The sequence below is a fragment of the Dysidea avara genome, chromosome 2, assembly GCF_963678975.1.
Source record: "Dysidea avara chromosome 2, odDysAvar1.4, whole genome shotgun sequence".
Lineage (NCBI taxonomy): Eukaryota > Metazoa > Porifera > Demospongiae > Dictyoceratida > Dysideidae > Dysidea > Dysidea avara.
This window is the reverse complement of record NC_089273.1, coordinates 11493038-11513812: the sequence shown is the minus strand read 5'-3', so window position 1 is coordinate 11513812 and position 20775 is coordinate 11493038. Positions and strand designations below refer to the sequence as shown.

At 38.0% G+C, this 20775-nt stretch overlaps 1 protein-coding gene across 1 annotated transcript in view; it reads left to right on the top strand.

The window, feature by feature from the left end:
* The window catches only part of LOC136246607 (uncharacterized), a 102058-nt gene that overhangs the window by 45217 nt on the left and 36066 nt on the right, over positions 1 to 20775 (top strand). Inside the window, exons 5-8 of the mRNA XM_066038133.1 lie at positions 2369 to 2532; positions 3243 to 3415; positions 3503 to 3670; positions 8549 to 8747. Of these exons, the coding sequence (XP_065894205.1) occupies positions 2369 to 2532; positions 3243 to 3415; positions 3503 to 3670; positions 8549 to 8747 (704 nt within the window). The remainder of the gene's footprint in view (positions 1 to 2368; positions 2533 to 3242; positions 3416 to 3502; positions 3671 to 8548; positions 8748 to 20775) is intronic.

The following is a 20775-nucleotide window of genomic DNA, read 5'->3' as shown; positions in this document are numbered from 1 at the left end:
CAAAAGGCACTCCTACGATGGTTACTCTATCTACATACCAATTTTCAACTCATTCCTCCAAGGTGTTTACCTTGTAAGCGTGACAGAAGTTTGATCTTATTTTACACAAAAATAATTCATAACTCTGTGAACGTTCATTGGATTCCTACCAAATGAGGTACTGAGATCCACTTTAATGAGCCCTTTAAGTGTGTCGATTGGAGTATGCATTGGTGCTTTATGGTGGATTTTGCAAAGTGTGCGAAACGAAAAGGAAGAAAACAAAGACATTAAAATGAAACTGTTGCCCCTCGTATCTCGGAAATGGCTGGGGAGATTTACTTTAAATTAGGTATGTAGACTCCCCTACCTGGAGGGCACTTCTGTAGACTGTAGAAAATTGGGTTCCAATCGGGTATGGGGTTACAGAGCTACATATGTGTGAAAATCACATTTTCTTTCTTCAGTCCTGTCAATATACTCACGGTGTGGTGAGGTGGCTTCTTGGCACGCACAGCAGACTACTGTGTGTCTTGATATTTATGACATTTGTTTTGGAGTTACCATAGATACCGAAATGTTTAACACGAAGTTTCGCATGTTTTGTGAAGATGCGATATGCTTGTAGTCACCAAATAGGATGTTCTTTAAGGTACTGTGACAAAAGATGCACGGAGGTAGCTAGTAAAAGAGCCTTGTAGCTAGAATTGATGTACTCCTAATCAGTGTCAGAAAAGAATCTCAGTTATGTTAGCAGCCTTTATTAGTCTATCTCGCAAACTGCTTACTTTGTGTGGCTGTCAGACATGCCAATCTTGCTTCCATTATTGTGACATCTTTGTTTAATTATATTCCATTGTTACAATTCCGTGATGCTAGAGTCTTCCTTTTTATGCAAAGGGGAGGGTGCATGAATACTTCTTAGTGATACATGTAGTTCAAATGATATGGAGTACTTGTTCAGTCACCAAGTGTTTTCCTTTTGTTTCTAAGCTAACAACTCTAGTGGCAGGGCACATAGTCATCATGTGATACAACACTAAAAGCACTTCGTGCTCAATCCAGGTTTCTTCCTAGTCTGGTATTAAGACACATGCAGAGATGTATGTATGGAATAAGAAGACCAATACTTAGCTAGCATTTGCTTAGAGTAAGGTTACATTAATTGCATATAGAGTGTAGGTAGAGTATACGTACTGATGCACACAGATTTTAAAATTGCTGTATTGATATCCATATGAAGATGGCATGTATATGTGTGCTGCATGGTTGAATGACTTGCCTGTTCAGTGCCTGGGCATGGCAAATCTTGGCTATGCCTCCACCAGAAAACAGTCTAACAAAAGCAGACCTGATGAGTTGAGGATGAGTTCATGTGGAAATTGTTAGCCTGATAGTGCAGCAGCTTCATTTGGTGTTATCTCAGCTTTGGCTTTTGCACCTATATGGTTGATTTTTACTCCTTTCTGAAGTGTAAAAAATCAAAAGAAAACATGAAACTAATGATGGACTTTGAAGGCAATGCATCAGAACATACATAACTACAGTAATTTAGCTAATATGTGACCAGATTTTACAGAACCGAACCAAATCGCACATCAGGCAAAATCAAACTAACACCACCAGTGGATAGCTACACTATCGTACTACAAGTTTTGACCCTCAGCACTACTCAAACTACACGAGGCTGGTTTTAATAGACGTCTTTTCTGGGTGGTGTGGAGTGCCCAAATGGCGGTTTCAGGCATTGTGAAGGACCTGGCTTGGCAAGAATCAGTGGTTTACTGGTGGACAGCCTTATAATGTTGGCCAGACGTGTTCTCTGTAGATTTTGCTACATATCAGCCACTAAGGAGCCAGCACAGCCCTGTGATCTCGTGTCTGGACTCCAATCGTGGTCTGCCTCCATTTTGAGGCCTATCTTTTGCCCTCCCCGCCACCCCCCAACCTCCACCCCTTTGTGAGCACTCGTGATACTACTTCGCTCGTCTAACTGCTCAGATTTTCTATCTTATTTGGCGGGAAACTGTACAAGCAGCTACAAGTACTGGAAGTGGCTTGAAAGGTAACAGATTGATGCATCTTTTGTGTAAATTTCATACGCGTGCTTGCTATCCTTGGAGAGTTTTGCTGGCTTCAATTCTTTAAAACCGTTTATCTCGAAACTTCAAATGTGCGATTTGGATCGTTTTTCCAAAATCCAGTCACATATTTAGTTTGTTAATTGTCCCATCTCAAGGAAATTTTGTTCAAAAGCAGTACATTTTTTGTCAAGTATCACTAAGCCTTCTCTGTATAGATTTGTCTATTGTGTGCTGCACTGCGCATACATACTATCCTTGGCTGCATAACACAATACGTATGTATGTATACATCTGTCTTTTGGTAGATGACCTATATCACGATTTGAAGCAGTTTTCCAAATGTTTGATTTCATACTATGAAGAGAATGGCAGAATAAGTGATGTTCACACTATAACTACAAGGAAACTCCTTTTGCCTCATATACAATCATTCATTCAATTGATAGAAACTAATGAAAGGACAAAAAAGGTATGTACATAAGCACATACTTTACTGTATATAAACATAACATTAGTTACATCTGTAACACACACACACGCACACACACACAACTAGACACAAGTAAAATACTTGCAGTCAGTATTGTCTTTGTCAAGGGTGGACTTAGCGGGTACTTTTGATGCTGAAGTTGCTTTCAGACATTAACCAAGTTCTATCTAGGAAGGTACTGTAGTAGAAGCTATAGATGTGATTGTATCTCATGTTTATGCAATAGAAAATGTGACCAAATTTTGAAAAACCCTCTCTTTGGCACATAGGTCAATTTTCTCTTTTATGCTATAGTTAAAGCACCACCATGCATGTGTATGGAAAATATATAGTGTAAGCCTGGTTATAATTACTGAGTGTAGGTTGAGTATGCAGGCCTGTTAATTGGTGCAAACCTCAGTAACTTTCTATGGAGTAAGCTGCTGATTACTGAGTTCTGGTATTACATATGTTGGCTATGATCAGCTGTCAGGTTATTGACAACAAACCATTGGTACAAAAGTTATGGAATGCAGTTATTCCATCCTAGTGCCAAGATACGATCTTTTATGTGATCAGGTTAGTTTGTGCCCACATGCCTGGTTATTGCAGGCACGATCAGATAACCATGGCATATTATTTCAAAAAAAGATAATACCAATACTTCATACTGTATGCATAATTATATTACATAATATTATGTATTACAGTTATTTGAAGTAGAAATTGCTGATCTTTATTTGTGTCTTGGAATTTCCTACACATTGGAGGGTGAGCTATCTAAACCTAGAGAGTGTTTCAAAAAGGCCCACCAGCTTTATAAATCTCAAGAAAACACACTAAAACAAGTCAAAGCTTATATTGAACTCGGAAAAGCTCAGAGGTATGCAAAGTATAGTAACTTGACATACAAATGACAACAGTTTAATAATGTATCTGTACATGTTGCAACCCTGTTTTTTAATTGCAGTGATGTTAGTGAGAATCTAGCAGATAGTATGTCCTATCTTGAGAAAGCTGAAGAGCTGCTTAATTCATATGACAATCAGAATGATGATGAGGCAAGGTGGTACCGTTTTCAAATATTGCATTACAAAGGAGACACAAATAGTTCATTGGGAAAATTTAGTGAAAGCCGGTAAGGATGTACATCTGTATGTACAAGCATTGGATATTTTTATATGTAACACTTTGACACCTCAGATCAAAGGAATTCTTTATGCTACAAATGTGATGTGGCACACTTAGCAGTGCAACATCTAGATGTCGCACTGCAAAGAACTCATTACTACATTCCACAAACTGTACAGCTTTAATGCTTCTTACTATTGAATACTGTAGTAAAATGTATATGAAACCTATATGACCAACATCCACTTTACATTGTGGGTTTCAGTAATCTCCTGTGGCCTACAATTGAGCCTCCTGTGGCTCTCAATTGAGACCAACCGAATCCCACAATCAAAACTGTCTCGTGGTGATAAGGTTTCTTATACATTTTGAAAACCTTACATAGTAAGTACTAGTGTTATAGTAAGAGCTAATATGAAGCTTTGATATAGTAATAATAATGATATATTCAACCACCACAAAGGATCCTGGACAAATGCCAGACCACATTAAAGGCACCCTCAACCACATCAAAGGAATTTAACTTAAAAGTGAATTTAGCAGCTTAAAACTACTGTAAAAGTAACTTGAAAGGGTTAGAACTACCTTACAAAGCTACTTTGAAGTGTAACATATTAGTTGCAACACTGTAAGTCGTGCATTACCTGATATGTACGCACTCGCCCTCGGGCGCCGCGCGCCCTCGGGCATCGTGCGTACATATCAGGCAACGCACCCCCCACAGCGTTACAACCATTACATAAATGCCATCGAAATACATTAGATAAAAAATGTGTACTGCGTAAATAATTTTATGCATGTTTTAATTGCTTCAGAAAACAGTAAAGGAAGGCTTGAATTGAGTATTCTAATATGCCAATGGATTTGCCTATTCATGGAAAGTAAAAATATCTTTGTTTTTTTTGTAACGTGAGTTATGTGTGTTTGGGTACATAGTGGTAAAACATTCCTTTATTGTCACTGTTTCTAAGCTTGAACAACCTTCTTGCTTAATAGCATGAGTGTATTTTGGCCAAAAACTATGCCTTGATGAATGCCCCATTTCATGGTAAATAGGATGACACATGTTCCAACTCTTTAGCCCATTGCACTTGAGACTTATGATAAATTAAATAAGCGCCTTCCTGTATAGCCACTGTACAAATTGATTGTTTTGCTCTTCTTGATGTCTATCACTATAACTCAAAAAGCACTTACCAGATAGGGCTGAAACTTTAACACCTCATTGGTTTTACCTCTAGACACAAAAGTCATAAAATGGAGGTTCGAGGAATTGCAATCAAGTTGAGTTTTTACTCAGTGGGTCACATATAATTATTGCTTCTTTGCTTACACAGCTATACAAAATAATTGCAGTACAAAAACAACAACAGTGGTTTGAAAAGCTGATTAATCAGCTGCAGCAAAATTAAGTAGTTATGTTTACATTATTTATATTATTGTAAAATTTCTTCCTTATATACGTGTAACTGACATTCCTCTTGCCTATATAACACAAGCTTTGATGTACAAATGTGATGTCCTATAATATAATATGGTGGTACTGTATTATTAGAGATCACGAAGATTTGAACCTTCTCATAAAGAACTACTGACCAGAAACTAGCCTCAAAATACTTTACTGGCAAGCCCTCAGTATGACCTGTAACACTTCCAAAAAGTAGCTACAAATTTTAAGAATATATATAATATATTGAATGAAATTTTCTATTGACTAACTGCCTGACTGATTGCTCATTGAACCAAACTCTCAAACACTGCTAGTATAAAAATCAAAAATATGACCTGGTCTAGCAAAACCAGACTTATCACCTTTCCAGGTATCCAAGTTTGACAATCCATAACTTTCCATGCTTTACTGTATCTTAATTATTATATCATCACTATCCATGCAAAACAGCCAAGTTGTGCAGTCTTCAAAAAGCTTGGGTGAAAAAAGTTTTGAAATCTAAGGTGGCAGCCATTTCATGATGTTGATGATAAAAACATTTAATAATGGCTTTTTGTGCATTATTAAAATTTATTGTCATCAACATCATTGCAGCCATTTCATGGCCACCACTTTTGATTTCACAACTTTTTCACCCAGGCTTTCTTGTCATGCCATTGTAACAAGTCACCCAAACCACCTAATTTTGAAGCATTAATTGTAGCCCTTGTAATAACAATCACTTTTGTAATATAGGTAATTTTTTCTAACTAATCACTATATAACTATAACTAATCAATTTTAATTATTTTAGGGCACTGGCACAGGTAACCAGTGGACCTTCAGCATATCTGTAGCCACTAATCTGTTGTAACCATGTATCATTGTACTGAATTCTGTATGCTGTAAAGTCAAAGATAAATAAATAAAACAACACATGTAAAATACAACTTAGCCCTGTGGTGCTCAGTATCCTTTTTGATTAATTTGCACAATTTTGTAAAGGGTCCTAAAATTGAGCAGGCTTAACCTTGTAAAGTCTAAATTTAAAGCAGTTTAATAACATTAATTTTTGTAGATTTGGAAGGTCTTGTTTCTAGTTCAGTTATCTACATCAGCGTTGAAACCGGGTCGGGTCATCCGGGTCACATTTTCTCCGGATCATCCGGGTCTGACCCGGATTGGATCACATGAGAAACGAAATTGTTCGTTTGACGACGTGGAACTTATAAACGCTATCGCGTAGCTCTTTCGTGAGCCACGCCTACTTATCGCATTACCAACATATGCTCAGCCACGCCTATTTGTTAGTAAGTGCAGTATGTAGCACGAAACTGAGGGTATCTATGGTGAGGGGTAGCTATTGTCAGTAGGTGAAGACCTTTTTTTTTTTTTTTTTTGGTCTTCAACCTACAGCTAGACTGAAGTTGCAATATTTACTCAACACGAATCAAACGCTCAAAATGTAGACTCGTTCGCTCGCCCGAGACTAGTCGAAGCACGTATCGGCTTTAATTAATCCGGGTCAGTGGGTCATCCGGGTCAGCACTAGTGACCCGGTTTCAACGTTGATCTACATTGCTTGCCCATTATCACCACACTTTTTTCTTTATACTACACTCATCACACAGATGTAGTGTTAAAATATATATATATATATAATGGCAAAAGATCCAAATGGAGTTCTTTATCACTTAATACATATGTATTGTACATGGAAAAGTTTTGGAAAATTGCTAATTCTATATGTAGCTGGGGTGGATCTAAGATTTCTTAGTAGGGGATGCTAAGCCAAGGGGAACTATAGTGGAAGCTAAAAAATGTGGCAACTGGTTAATACAACTAGTATATGTGACCGTCTCAGCAAAAAACCGACTTGTTCGCACATTTAAAAATAAAATATTCACTCAGCAATATCAGCAGTGTCCAAGGAATGGACAACCAAAGTTTCAGCCTTCTGTGGCATGTAGTTTTGGAATTATAGTGATAGACAGTAGGAAGAGCAAGGTAATCTATTTGTACAGTGACTATACTGAAAATAAACTACAGGCGCTTTTTTATTTATTTTATTTATTTGTACTGAGCAGTCAGCCCTGCTGGTATGCTCAGGAAAAAAAAACAAAAAAACAGTTCTAACTTAACATACAGTAAACCAATTGTTCAACTAATTACAAGCTAGTACTAGTGTGGTAATATGATTGTAAAAGTGATGTGAACAAATCTGGATCAGACGTTTCAATGATGTTAACAGGCAAGGTGTTCCATTCTTTAACAGTTCTTGAGAAGTAGCTACTCTGATATGATCTGGTGGATGATGATGGAATTATGAGATGTAATGGATGGTAATTTGTAGCCATAGCTTCCGTTTGAATTAGTCTACAACGTAGTAATTTAGCTTAAAACGTTCACCATAGATCAACACATGAGTCAAGGTATAGTATTATCCCTGTAGATACTTGCGCCTCTAATATCTATGCTTGCGCATATGGATATGAAGGTAGTTTGGTAGAAGAAATGATGACAATCTTATTTACGTTTACCACATCGTAAACAAATGCACGTGACACACATACCGTTGGAGCTGGAGAAACTAAACAAAGATTTTCGAACTCTCCATGAAAAGGCGAATAAAATGGTAGTTTTAATCGATATGAGTCTTCGTTCTTCAAGCACTGGCCCAATAAAAACTTGAGTAGTTTTTTTTTTGTAGCATGCGTAATTTTACGAATTATTTTTAAATTTCGATTTTCTCAATGCGCATGCTTGTGCGAACAAGTCGGGTTTTTGCTGAGATGGTCACATATAGTACAGTGTGCAAAGTACACTCATCATACAGAACATACTTAATCTGGGGTATCTGGGGGTATACAGAAAAAAAGATGCTAATTAGCTTTCTGAGGTCAAATTTGGCAATAACTTAGACTGAACCTTATTGAGTAATAATTGTGAGCCACTTAAACTATGTGCCAGTATTTTCTAGCAGTGGTAACTATGTAGCTTTCATATAAAGGGCACAGCATATATGAAGCAATAGCATTCAAAGTTAAAATTCAAGAGGTCTAGGAGTTGGTCTTACATTTTAAAAATGATGAATGTTCTAATACAGTAGTTGACTGTTCTAGTAGTTTTACCACTGTGATCTCCTCTTGTTTATTCCATCCTTTCACTGCCAATGTATGCTTCAGTTGCTGTGGCTTCTACAATCTTTCTAGCTAGCACATAGTTAAATTTTGTAGGGAGTTGCTTCAGCCCCTCATGCACCCCCAAGAAGCTGGTGACTGTCTTTATAAGCAGTTTATATAAGATGGAACTTTTTATCTGTAAAGTCTAATAGGCAAAGGTGACCTTTTGATTCATGTTAGCCTGGACACTTTTCTTTGCTGATTTGTGCTAACATTTTTCGATATTAATATGACTATGTGTCAGTAATTTCATGTGTCTGTTATTTTGACACAGGTCCTGTTTCATGCAATGTCTTGCGGTTTTGCATAACATGCAAAGGACGGATGAGACTAAACATTTTATTTTCATGATACATTTAAAGTTATGTGGAGTAATACGCAAAATTGGAGATGATCACCAATGTAGAAAATATATTGAAAAAGCTGAAGAAATGATACCAGATCTTAATGAAAATGAAAACTATTCAATATTGGTAAGCACTGAATTTTGTAAACCTTAATGCTGTATACTGCCCACATATACTTCTCTTTGTACACCACTGTAAAGTCTGGTTGTTAAGCGCATTTGCTTAATAAAAGTTGCAAAAATACATATTGTAGTTAACATACTGTAAGCATATTAAATTTTGTACATAATTTTTTGTGGTTTCTCAGAAAGAGAGGTTTTTAAGTGTATTTAATTTTGTGTGTATCATTTTCATGGTTTGATCTTGATCAGGAAAATTTGTTGGTCATGGGGACCAGGGTTATATACGTACCTCTATCTCATTGCAAAAGCTAACATGTGTGCTGGTCTGGGAATGATATGACTATTGCATACAATGAGGAGGCAGGGTGTGCACTATTGAAACATTAGAATTAATCTTCCAGAGCCACATAGTCATGTTGCTTAAAGCTCACTATTCATGCAGGACAGAGCTCTGAGGTAATGTGGTACCATATCTACTAAGATACTTTATATGGAGGATAGGCATGTAGATAGGGATGACCCTATTTTGCCTTTTTTTCCACCTATTTTTCTTTCCAGCAATTCTTTTATTTTTTACCTATTTTGCTCAATATTTTGCTCTAAATTTTTCTATTATGCTGAGCATCAGTAAAAATTAATTGCAGTATCTCTAGCTTACAAGTATGTGTGACTGCTCTATTAGAATATTTCGTACGTAGTGACTGCTCTATTAGAGTATCTCGATCTTTAGTCACCATTTCCTATGAGCATATGTTGTCCTAATACTATGCGTGACTGTTCTATTAGAGTATCTCGATCTTTATCATACAAAATGTGCCAAGTTGCCATTCCTTGGTGCCCATTTTTCCAATTTTCCACCTATTTTTCCAGCAGTTTGCTCTTTGCTTTTACCAACGTAGTTTTCCAAAAATTTTCTGGCAAAATCGGCGCATCCCTACATGTAGAAAATTTAAAATGTGTTAGAGAAACAAGGAATACATTCAATCCTTTGCTGTTGGTGTAAAGAAGGATGCCGGGACAGCTGGTCATGTAGAGAACCAACATAAACATCCAGTTAATACAATGAATCTCACACTATTATATAAGTAATTATCCTAAACTTTGTGATTCTCACAGAGTGAGGTGGATAGCACTGGACAGGAAGCAGGTAAAAAGAGTGCAGATTTTTGGTTCAACACTCCTGTACCTATTTTTAGTCCTTTCTTTGTTGTTGACAAGGAAAGAACTAACTGATTTGCACATAATGTTGGCAAAAAGTTGCTGCTGCAAAAGTTTCCGCATATCAAGAATCACAAAGAGTAGCATTTGATTGTAAAGTTGGAGAAGTTATTGTATATAAACAGCCAAGCTGTACAGAAGGGTGTGGCCTATTATGCCCAAAAATTATGCTGGCATAATCACTACATCTCTAATTTTGATTCTCCAAAGTGAGAATTGTTTTTCTGAGTGTGGAGATTCCACATGGTACTTGCATCACCTAATACTGGATTTTGTGTTAGCTAACTATAACTCTGTGGCTTTCAATCTGATTCTTCTAAACCATTGAGGGGCCTTGTTAAGATGATTAATCCATCTATACTGTACACCGATTTTCAACTCACTCTTCTTTTTTACAGATCTGGTCACAATTTGAAACATGGAACAAATATGTAATTGTAGCATATATACATAGTTAAAACTAGGCAAATTGATTCACAGTTTATTATCAGAGGATTTTTTTAAGAAAGTGTGTGGTGGTCATGTTTACTTTTCATTATAAAAATCACACCAATTTTACTAATCGTTAAAGAAGGAAATTTGCTGTGCTTTAAATTTACAACAGAAACAAAAGACATTGTTTAGATATTTAGCTGCACATAAATTAAAAATTTAGCATAAATCAATAGCTATTCCTATGATGATACAACTAGCTGCAGTTATCGAGACACACAGTAGAGTGTCGTGAGGCCAGGGCCACCCACAGGGAAGGTGGGGGGGGGGGGGGGAAACTGGGGCATTTATCCCTGGGCCCCAGCCTGAAAGGGGCCCCTTGAATGCCTCGATGTACTCTAATAGAGCAGGTTATAAATAAGGAGATATAGTTGGTGAGAGGCAGCTATTGTCAATGTTAGTATTAATGATTTTTTTTTGACCTTCGACTTACAGCTAGGCTGAAGTTGTGATTCAGAATGGAACCCTCCTTGCCCCTGGGGCCCCAGTTTAACTCTTTGCCCTGGGCCCCTTGATTTCTCTGGGCGCCCTGCGTGCTGCCCAAGAGGCCGTAACGCGATTTTCACACCTATGTAGCTTGCGCTGTAATCCCTTATCCCATTGGAACTAAATTTGCTACAGAAATGCCGGCCAGGTAAAGGAGTATACCTACCAAATTTGAAGAAAATCACTCAAGATAGATACGAGCGACCAAATTTTCGTTTTAATTTCATCATTATTTTTATTATTCATTTTGCACACCTTGCAAGACCCGACAAAAAATACGAATGCATACTCCAATCGGGATGAAATTTTGGCACACTTAAAGGGCTCATTACAGCGGATTTCATTACCACGTTTGGTAGGAATCCGACGAACATTCTCGGAGCTATTACCGATTGTTCGCGTATAATATAGTCGAAATTCTATCACGCCCACAGGGTAAACCCCTTGAAAGAATGAGCTGAAAATTGCTATGTAGATGGAATAACTATAGTAGGAGTGAATTTTTTTGTGGTTCGAAAAGAATCCAGATAAGGCCATCGAGATATGAAACAAAACCCAACCTGTGTAATACTTACGCGATCGATTTTTAAGAATTTTTTTAAAAATATTAGTTTTCACGCCTACCAGGCAAACGGAAATGGGCTGAAAATCGGTATGTAGCTGGAATCTCCTTACAGTAGCACAGAAAAATCAGATTAAAAAACAAGTTAGTTTTGATTCGAAAGCGAACTACCTGTAGCAAAAGCGAGATCGAGATACTCTAATTTAGGGTTCCACCGATACAGAAAAATACCTACCGATCCGATACCGGTACCTAGCAGTAAATTTCCACCGATACAGATACCGATACGGATAATTACTATACAATTAACACACCTCTCAACTTAGCTATGTGTGACTGCTCTATTAGAATATTTTATTGCGTAGTGACTGTTCTATTAGAGTATTTCGATCTTTTTCATGCAAACATAGCAAGTAACAGTTGCTCAATGTTTAACAAAGCAATTCTTGCACCTTTCGTGCTAGAATAATTCTCAACACTAGTTATACCTCACGTTTTGCTAACATAACATTTATGATGATAGTTATGATGATGACGATTGGCGCGAGTAGCTATTAATCGGACTCCACCACCAATGGATCTTGTAAGTGTGGAGTCCTACTTAACTTAATAATGCTTGGGCCTTGTCTCTTTGTTGGCCCTATATTCAGTTGACCAGCACATGCTATCAGTGTTGGGGGTGGTTGGCAAGGGCAGTCCATCAAGTCCGGAGGAGAAAAAAAAATATATATATAAATTAATGGGTATCATAATATATAAATAACCAGTAACACACGATAGTGTGTCGTGCGGCCCAAGAAGCCGTCGTGCCACCCGTGAGTATATTAACAGGAAGAAAGAAAACGCAATTTTCACACTTATGTAGCTCTGTGATCTCTTCTCCGATTGGAACCAAATTTACTACAGACGTTCCGGCCAGCTAGGGGAGTTTACACACCAAATTTGAAGAAAATCGCTCCAGCCATTCCCGAGATACGAGAGAACAAAATTTCGTTTTAATTTCTTGGGGTTTTTTTTCTACTTCTTCATTTCGCACACTTCGCAAAACCCGCCATAAAACACGAATGCTTGCTCGGATCGGGCTGAAATTTGGCGCATGTAAAGGGCTCATTAAGGCGGATCTCTGTACCAACTTTGGTAGGAATCCGATGAACATTCACGGAGTTATGAACGATTATTTGCGTAAAATAATGTCGAAGGTCTGTCACGCCTACAGGGTAAACTCCTTTGAAGAATCAGTTGAAAATTGATATGTAGATGGAGCAACCATCGTAGGAGTGCCTTTTTGTGGTTTGAAAGGAATCGGGATAAAGGCCACGGAGATATGACACAAAACCCAACCTGTGTCAAAATTACGAAATCGATTTTTATGAATAAAAAACTATTATAATATTAGTTTTCGTATCTACCAGGCAAACCGCTTAGAACAACGAGCTGAAAATCAGTATGTAACTGGAATAATCATCATAGAAAGTCCTTGCAGTAGTACAGAAGAATCGGACTACAAACCACTGAGTTATGATTCGAAAGACAACTACGTGTAACAAATGCGAGATCGAGATACTCTAATAGAACAGTCACCGTAATAAAGCATTCAGCTGCATTTATAATTTACTCAATTATATTACATTGCAAGTTATTCTGTAGTGAATTCAGCTACAAACAAGTCACCCTGTAGTCAGATCAGCTAGAAGAAGGTACCTAATAGAGAGTTCAGCTACAAAGAAATCATCATGTAGAGAGATCAGCTCAAACAAATTGCCCTGTAGAGAGATCAGCTAGAAGAAGTTACCTTGTAGAGAGTTCAGTTACAAAGAAACAATCATGCAAAGAGTTCAGCTGCAAACAAATCACCCAGTATAAAGTTAAGCTATGAACAGATCACACTGTAGAGTCAGAGTTCAGTTAGAAACAGGTCATCTTGTATAGAAATCAGCTAGAAGAAGTCACATTGTAGAGAGTTCAGCTACAAAGAAACTACCATGTAGAGAGTTCAGCTGCAAACAAATCACCCTGTAGAGAACTCAGCTACAAACAAATATTCCCTGTAGAAAGATCAGCTAGAAGATTTACCTTGTAGGGAGTTCAGCTACAAACAGATCACCCTGTAGAGAGTCCAGCTACAAACAAATCACCATGTAGAGAGTTCAGCTGCAAAAAAATCAATCACTCTATAGAGAGTTCAGCTAGAAGAAGTCACCTTGAAGAGAGTTCAGCTGCAAATAAATCGCCTGTAGAGAATTCAGCTACAAACAAATCATTCTGGAGAAAGATCAGCTAGAAGAAGTTACGTTGTAGAGAGTTCAGCTACAAAGAAACCACCATGTAAAGAGTTCAGCTGCAAACAACTCATCTGTAGAGAGTTCAGCTAGAAACAAGTCACCCTGTAGAGAGATCAGCTAGAAACAAGTCACCCTGTAGAGAGTTCAGCTAGAAGAAGTCACATCGGAGAGACCTCAGCTACAAAGAAACTACCATGTAGAGAGTTCAGCTGCAAACAAACACCCTGTTGAGAATTCAGCTACAATCAAATATGCCCTGTAGAGAGATCAGCTAGAAGAAGTTACCTTGTAGGGAGTTTAGCTACGAACAGATCACCTTGTAGAGAGTTCAGCTACAAACAAATCACCCTGTAGAGAGTTCAGTTACAAAGAAACTACCATGTAGAGAGTTCAGCTGCAAAAAAATCAATCACTCTGTAGAGAGTTCAGCTAGAAGAAGTCACCTTGTAGAGAGTTCAGCTGCAAATAAATCACCTTGTAGAGAATTCAGCTACAAACAAATCACTCTGTAGAAAGATCAGCTAGAAGAAGTCACATTGTAGAGAGTTCAGCTACAAAGAAACCAATATGTAGAGAGTTCAGCTGCAAACAAATAACATGTAGAGAGTTCAGCTAGAAACAAGTCACCCTGTAGAGAGATCAGCTAGAAACAAGTCACCCTGTAGAGAGTTCAGCTAGAAGAAGTCACATTGTAGAGAGTTCAGCTACAAAGCAGGGGCGTAGGCAGGATTTCCAAAAGGGGGGTTCTGCCCTAAGTATAGAATCTCCACAGTGGGGGTCTGGGGCCGTGTACACGTGTACACGTGTACGTGTAAACATGTGTATTCTTATAAATTCATTTGCAATAGTGAGTAGAGATACTTGAATTCCTCTGCCTGAAGACCTGTAGCTACCCATTTCAGTGGATTTGTGTAAGTTAATTCAGTTCTAGTTAACCAGTATCACGATTAAAAAAACTTAACTCTGAAAAGGGGGTTCATCCGAACCCTTTGAACCCCCCCTGGCTACTCCCCTGCAAAGAAACTACCATGTAGAGAGTTCAGCTGCAAACAAACACCCTGTAGAGAACTCAGCTACAAACAAATCGGCTGTAGAAAGATTAGTTAAAAGAAGTTAGCTTGTAGGGAGTTCAGCTACAAACAAATCACCCTGTAGAGAGTTCAGCTACAAAGAAATCATCATGTAGAGAGTTCAGCTGCAAACAAATCATCCTGTAGAGAGTTCAGCTACTGTATGAAAAGATCACCCTGTAGAGAGTTCAGCTATAAGAAGTGACCTTTTAGAGAGTTCAGCTACAAAGCAATCACCATGTAGAGAGTTCAGCTACAAACAAATCACCCTGTAGAGAATTCAGCTACAAACAAATCTCCCTGTAGAGAGACCAGCTAGAAACAAGTCACCCTGTAGACAGATCAGCTAGAAGAAGTTACCTTGTAGAGAGTTCAGCTGCAAACAAATCACCTCGTAGAGAATTCAACTACAAACAGATAACCCTGCAGAGAGTTCAGCTAGAGTCAAGTCACCCTGTAGAGAGAATCCTGTAAAGAGTTCGTCTACATACAAGCAGATCACCCTGTAGAGAGTTCAGCTACATTTCAAGTCACCCAGTAGAGAGATCAGCTGCAAATTATCCTGTGGGGATTAATTGACATGTAATAAATAAATGCAAGAGTTCATAATATAATGAACTCTTGATATTTGCATTATATAATATTATATAATTTGTACATTTACTGATAAAATCAGAACGAGTTAAAGTGTTTATAAAATCTGCTTCATCTTTTTCTATTTCATGTGGTAAATAAAATTATATAGGTTAAAAAGCCATAAAGCTGGCCATAGGCCGGCTTTGGGGTATACAAGTACAAAAAGAAGTGAAATCTAATCAAAAACAGCCAAGCTGTAAAAAAAGGAGTGCGGCCCTTGAAAAGGCTATGGTGAAAAAAGATGTGAAATCCAAGGTGGCGGCCAAGAAATGGCTGTGATGGTAGGTTAATGTAAAAATTTTAATAATGACAATTCAGGTGAATTTTGTACCAATTGACCTTTTTTACAGCTTGGCTGTTTTTAATTAGATATAAATAACCAGTATTTGCAGACACAAAGTTCGGACTACTCCATCCTATCTGAAGCCCGCTCTCAGCTGTCATCCATCCCAATGGCTCGTCACCTTTACTTGCAGTCTAAGAAGCTGGCTGCTGCTGATGAGCGCTCACGCTATGATAAACACCTAGACACACTATCTGTCCAATGTAAGCTGAAGGACTCAGTGTCTCTTGAATCTTGTTGTGGTACCTGGAACAGATTGTTACTGGGATGCAATCCAGGCCAGCTTTCCTTTATTCTTCGGGCTGCCTCCGACACCCTCCCCACACTCGTTAATCTACAACGATGGAACATCCAATGCAGCGCAAAGTGCATACTGTGTGGCGGTACTCAACCAACCACTGCGCATATTTTGGGTGGCTGCCCCAGTGCATTGACACAGGGTCGCTATACATATAGGCATAATCAAGTTCTGGACTGTTTGTTCACTGAGCTTTCTAAAGTTTTGACTGATCAGTGCATCGTTTATGCTGACCTACCTGGAAGGCGAGCAAGTGATTCCCCTCAAGCAACAATACCTCCTGCTTTTCTCATTACGCTGTATCGTCCTGATATTGTGATTCACAATAAAGAAAGTAATTCAGTAGCCTTATTGGAGCTTACTTGTCCCCTGGACTCTGTCGTCACCTTGAACTTGCAAGAGACCGTAAACTTAAAAAGGAAGAATATCAACTACTTTTGTCTGAGCTAGATCGCCTTGGCATTGTTAACTTTTATGACACAATTGAGATGAGTGTATTGGGTCACTATCTGTCAAGTTCATTATCTTCTTTTCGGAACTGTGTGAACTTCATTCAAAATAATTTCACTATGTTAAAATCTCAATGTAAGAGAATCTTTGATTTAGCAGCGGCAATTTCAATATCCTCTTCTAGGAGAATATTTATGGCGAAGAGCTGCCAAGAATGGTGTGTGGACTTTTGAACATTATGTTGGCAAGACATTTTTCATTATTAATTGTGTGTGTGTTTTGTTTTTTGTTAATTGTACTCCTTTCCATGCTCACCTGTGGGGCTTTTTATGCCCTATGTTTGTGGTAGCATGTGTCCGAGGACATTTGATTGTAATTGTTTGTATCATCAATAATACTGATGGTTCTTCTCTCATATCGATCGATACCAAAGAACCCATTAGCTGCAGTTGACTTGATACAAGCACTGACCAGGCTTTCCCCATTACATGACTAATTATTATGTCATTATTTATATGCATATCAATGGTTCAAACAGCACGGTAGTACTGTTTAAGTAGGGTTTGTATCCAAAGTGACGCGCGCCGCCATAAATTCAGCTCTTAAAATGAGCTCAGAAACTTCTTATGCGATGAAAATCACCTTTACAGAATAATATCAGTCCATCTAACATCAAATGTAGCGTTAAAAGCAAGAAAACACTTACTGGCGGCCGGATATAGATTTTTTTAAAAATCGTCAAAACTCGAAATTTCGTCTCACTCACTCACTCACTGACCACATCGCAAGCCTAGAGCCCAAACGAAACAGCGCACGGTCACCATTTTACGCCACAACCACAAACTCACTGGTAGGATGTGCCTTTTGGGGGTTCCGGACGAGTGTGCGCCTTGTCTTTTCTTTTATCTTCAATCAGGCTGCTTGTCTTCTTCTTCATCCAACGAAACCATAACGAGGCGTTAATTTTCCATATCAACACTTTCTTTAAGCAGCATAATAGACGCCACGAAATTATTTAAGGCGCTTAGACTACGCTACTGTACGGCCCCCGACTGTACGGAGGTACCAGTACTCCACGATAGGTAACAAGGTCACGCCCATTCTTTATTCTACGTATATCGATCTATCGATCCAGACCACGATGACCACGTCCCTTTTACGATAGCTGTATTTGTGGCCACACACCCTCAATTTGGTAGGCTGATTCGAGATACTCTAGTCTAATAATCGATCGAAACCACGATGACCACACCTTTTTGGGGCAAGCACATCTTCGCCAGCTGACTAGAGATACTCTAATACAGCAGTCACCCTAATAAAACAGTCACATGTTTATAGCTAGCTGTAAGCTTTAACAAAAAAAACTAAACAAACTAGTATATTAAAATTTACAAATTAAAAAATGAAGTAGAGTTTCAAGCTATAAAAAGTAGTGAAACAAGAGATAAACAATGGTAGCTATTACGGTATAGCTCAGTGTTAAATCCCTACTTTGGCAAAATAATTGTTATACCATGCCAAAGTAGGGATTTAACACTGAGCTATGCTGTAATAGCTACCATTGTTCATCTCTTGTTTTACTACTTTTTTATAGCTTGAAACCTTACTTCATTTTTAAATTTATAATTTTTAATATACTAGTGTACATATATATATATGCCAAAAACAAAAATTAAAAGTCCAATATTGGCTCCGATACGATACCTATCCAATTATCGGTGGAACACTAAAGTCACTAATAGAACAGTCACCCTAGTAGAGCATTCAGCTGTCTAATAGAACAGTCAAACAATAGAACTTGCAACTACAAATAAATCGCTACAGTAATTCAGACCATTACAAATTACCCTGTAGGGAGATCAGCATGAAACCAATTTACCATATAGAGAGTTCAACCACAAACAAACCACCTTGCACAGAACTCAGCTACAAGCAATTAAGTCACCCTGTAGATAGCTCAGCTACAAACAAGTTACTCTACAGAGAGAACAGCTAGAAAACTAGTCACGCAGTAGAGAGCTCTGCTACAAAATACTTCCCTGTAGAGAGTTCAGCCACAAACAAGTTACCCTAAAGAGAGATCAGCTAGAAACAAGTCACCCTGTAGAGAGTTCAGCTATAAAAAAAATCAACATTTAATGTTTTCAGCTACAAACAAATCACCCTGTAGAGAGTTCAGCTACAAACAAGTCACCCATAAAGAGATGAGCTAGAAGAAGTCACCTTGTATATAGTTCAATCACAAAGAAACCACCCTGTAGAGAGTTCAGTTATAAACAAACCACCCTGTAGAGAGTTCAGCTGTATACAAACCATCCTCTAGAGAGTTCAGCTACAAATTAAATATGTCACCCAGTAGAGAGATGAGCTAGAAACAAGTCACCCTACAGAGAATTCAGCTACAAAGAAATCATCATCAGGAGAGTTCAGCTACAAACAAATCACCCTGTAGAGAGTTCTGCTACAAACAAGTCATCCTTTAGAGAGTTCAGCCACAAACAAGTTATCCTATAGAGAGATCAGCAGAAACAAGTCACCCTGTAGAGACTTCATCTACAAACAAATCACCCTGCTGAGAGTTCAGCTACATTTCAAGTTGCCCAGTAGAGAGATCAGCTGCAAACAAGTTATCCTGTAGAGAATAATTGGCATATAATTGGCATGTAATAAATATATGTATATCTACTGGGTGATTTGTTTGTAGATGAAGTCTCTACAGGGTGGGTGATTTGTTTAAATATATATATGTGACCCAGTCTGGGAAAACTGGGCTTATCATCTATTTAAAAGTTTCGAGAAATGCCAGTTTTAAGTATTTAGTGTGTTGTAGCTTGCCAATGGTTGAAGCTATGTGTAACAAATTTTCACACATTTTACACCAATTGCTTACCTTCCACAGCATCCACTGTACAAGTATTCGACAACTAAGTTTCCCACCATTTTAGATAGTTTTTAAACCGTGGTTGACTGTATCAGGCAAGCTGCAAAATGGGTGGGAGGTGGGAGTACCTGGAAGGTGGGAAAGACGGTGTTCAAAAATTGAAAAGGAAGGCGTAGGGATGAATTAGGCCAAGTTTTGGGCCATTGAGGTCTCAAAATTGGCTAAAATGATAGGAAATTTACAGCAAAGGTACTTATTCAATACCACAGAGCTGTACAGCCACATACAGTCATCCCTAGTCTGACCAGAGTTCATTAAGGCCCCACACCACACGTATGGATAGCCACTGGGCTTGGGAAAAGCAGCTAGCAAAACCAGACCACTCAAGTCTAGCTGATTGTGAATGTGGAATTAGATAGTTTATTCATGTAGCTTTGTGTCCTGGGTGAAAATCAAATCTGCTGACATGGGCAATAAGACCGATTTTGTCAGACTGAGTCACATATATACATATGCTATACTACAGATATCATGGTATTCGAAATATATACCAAAAGATATACATTTTAATTAAAGGTCCTAAAGTGTGAGGCTTTGTTTCACACTATAATATCTTTTCTAAGTTTGTATATCTTTTGGTACATATTTCGTAGTATAATATGCTAATACAACATCTCGTCTCCCACTTGGAAGTATAGTAACAGCAATTTCTAATGTTTTTACACCATTATTAGTACTGGTTAATAATTCCTTGTGATTCGCATGCTCAAGGAGTATACACATGTGTTGCAACCTGCAATCTTCTTGAACATTGGTCCAATAATCGATAGCAACTGTTGCTAGGCAACAAAATTCAAATCTGTCCTAGTTACATGCTTTTTGGTGGTTGCTTAGCAACCATTGCTATGGTGTCAAAATTTATTTTAACCTTAGTAATGATTACCTAGCAACGGTTGCTAGGCAACAATATTGTTGCTACGTAAGATATAGGTTAGTATGGTAGCAGTAGTTGTCAAGTCGGACGTGCCTAACTGGTAAAACAACTAAACACTATCAAAAGTTTTAGCCAATTATCAAATGTACAAGTGATATACTAATTCTATTGCCTAGTTTACTGTAGTATATCAAAAATTAATCCAACAACTGAATGTTTTACTGTATAATACTCTCAATAGCAGCTTGACGTATTATATTGAAATACGTCAAGCGATTAGCCAATAGAATTAGTATTACACTTGTTTGTCAAAGTCCCATGACAAAAATCTATAATACTAATTTGATTGGCTAAAATAGTGTGGTGTGTTTATATTAGAA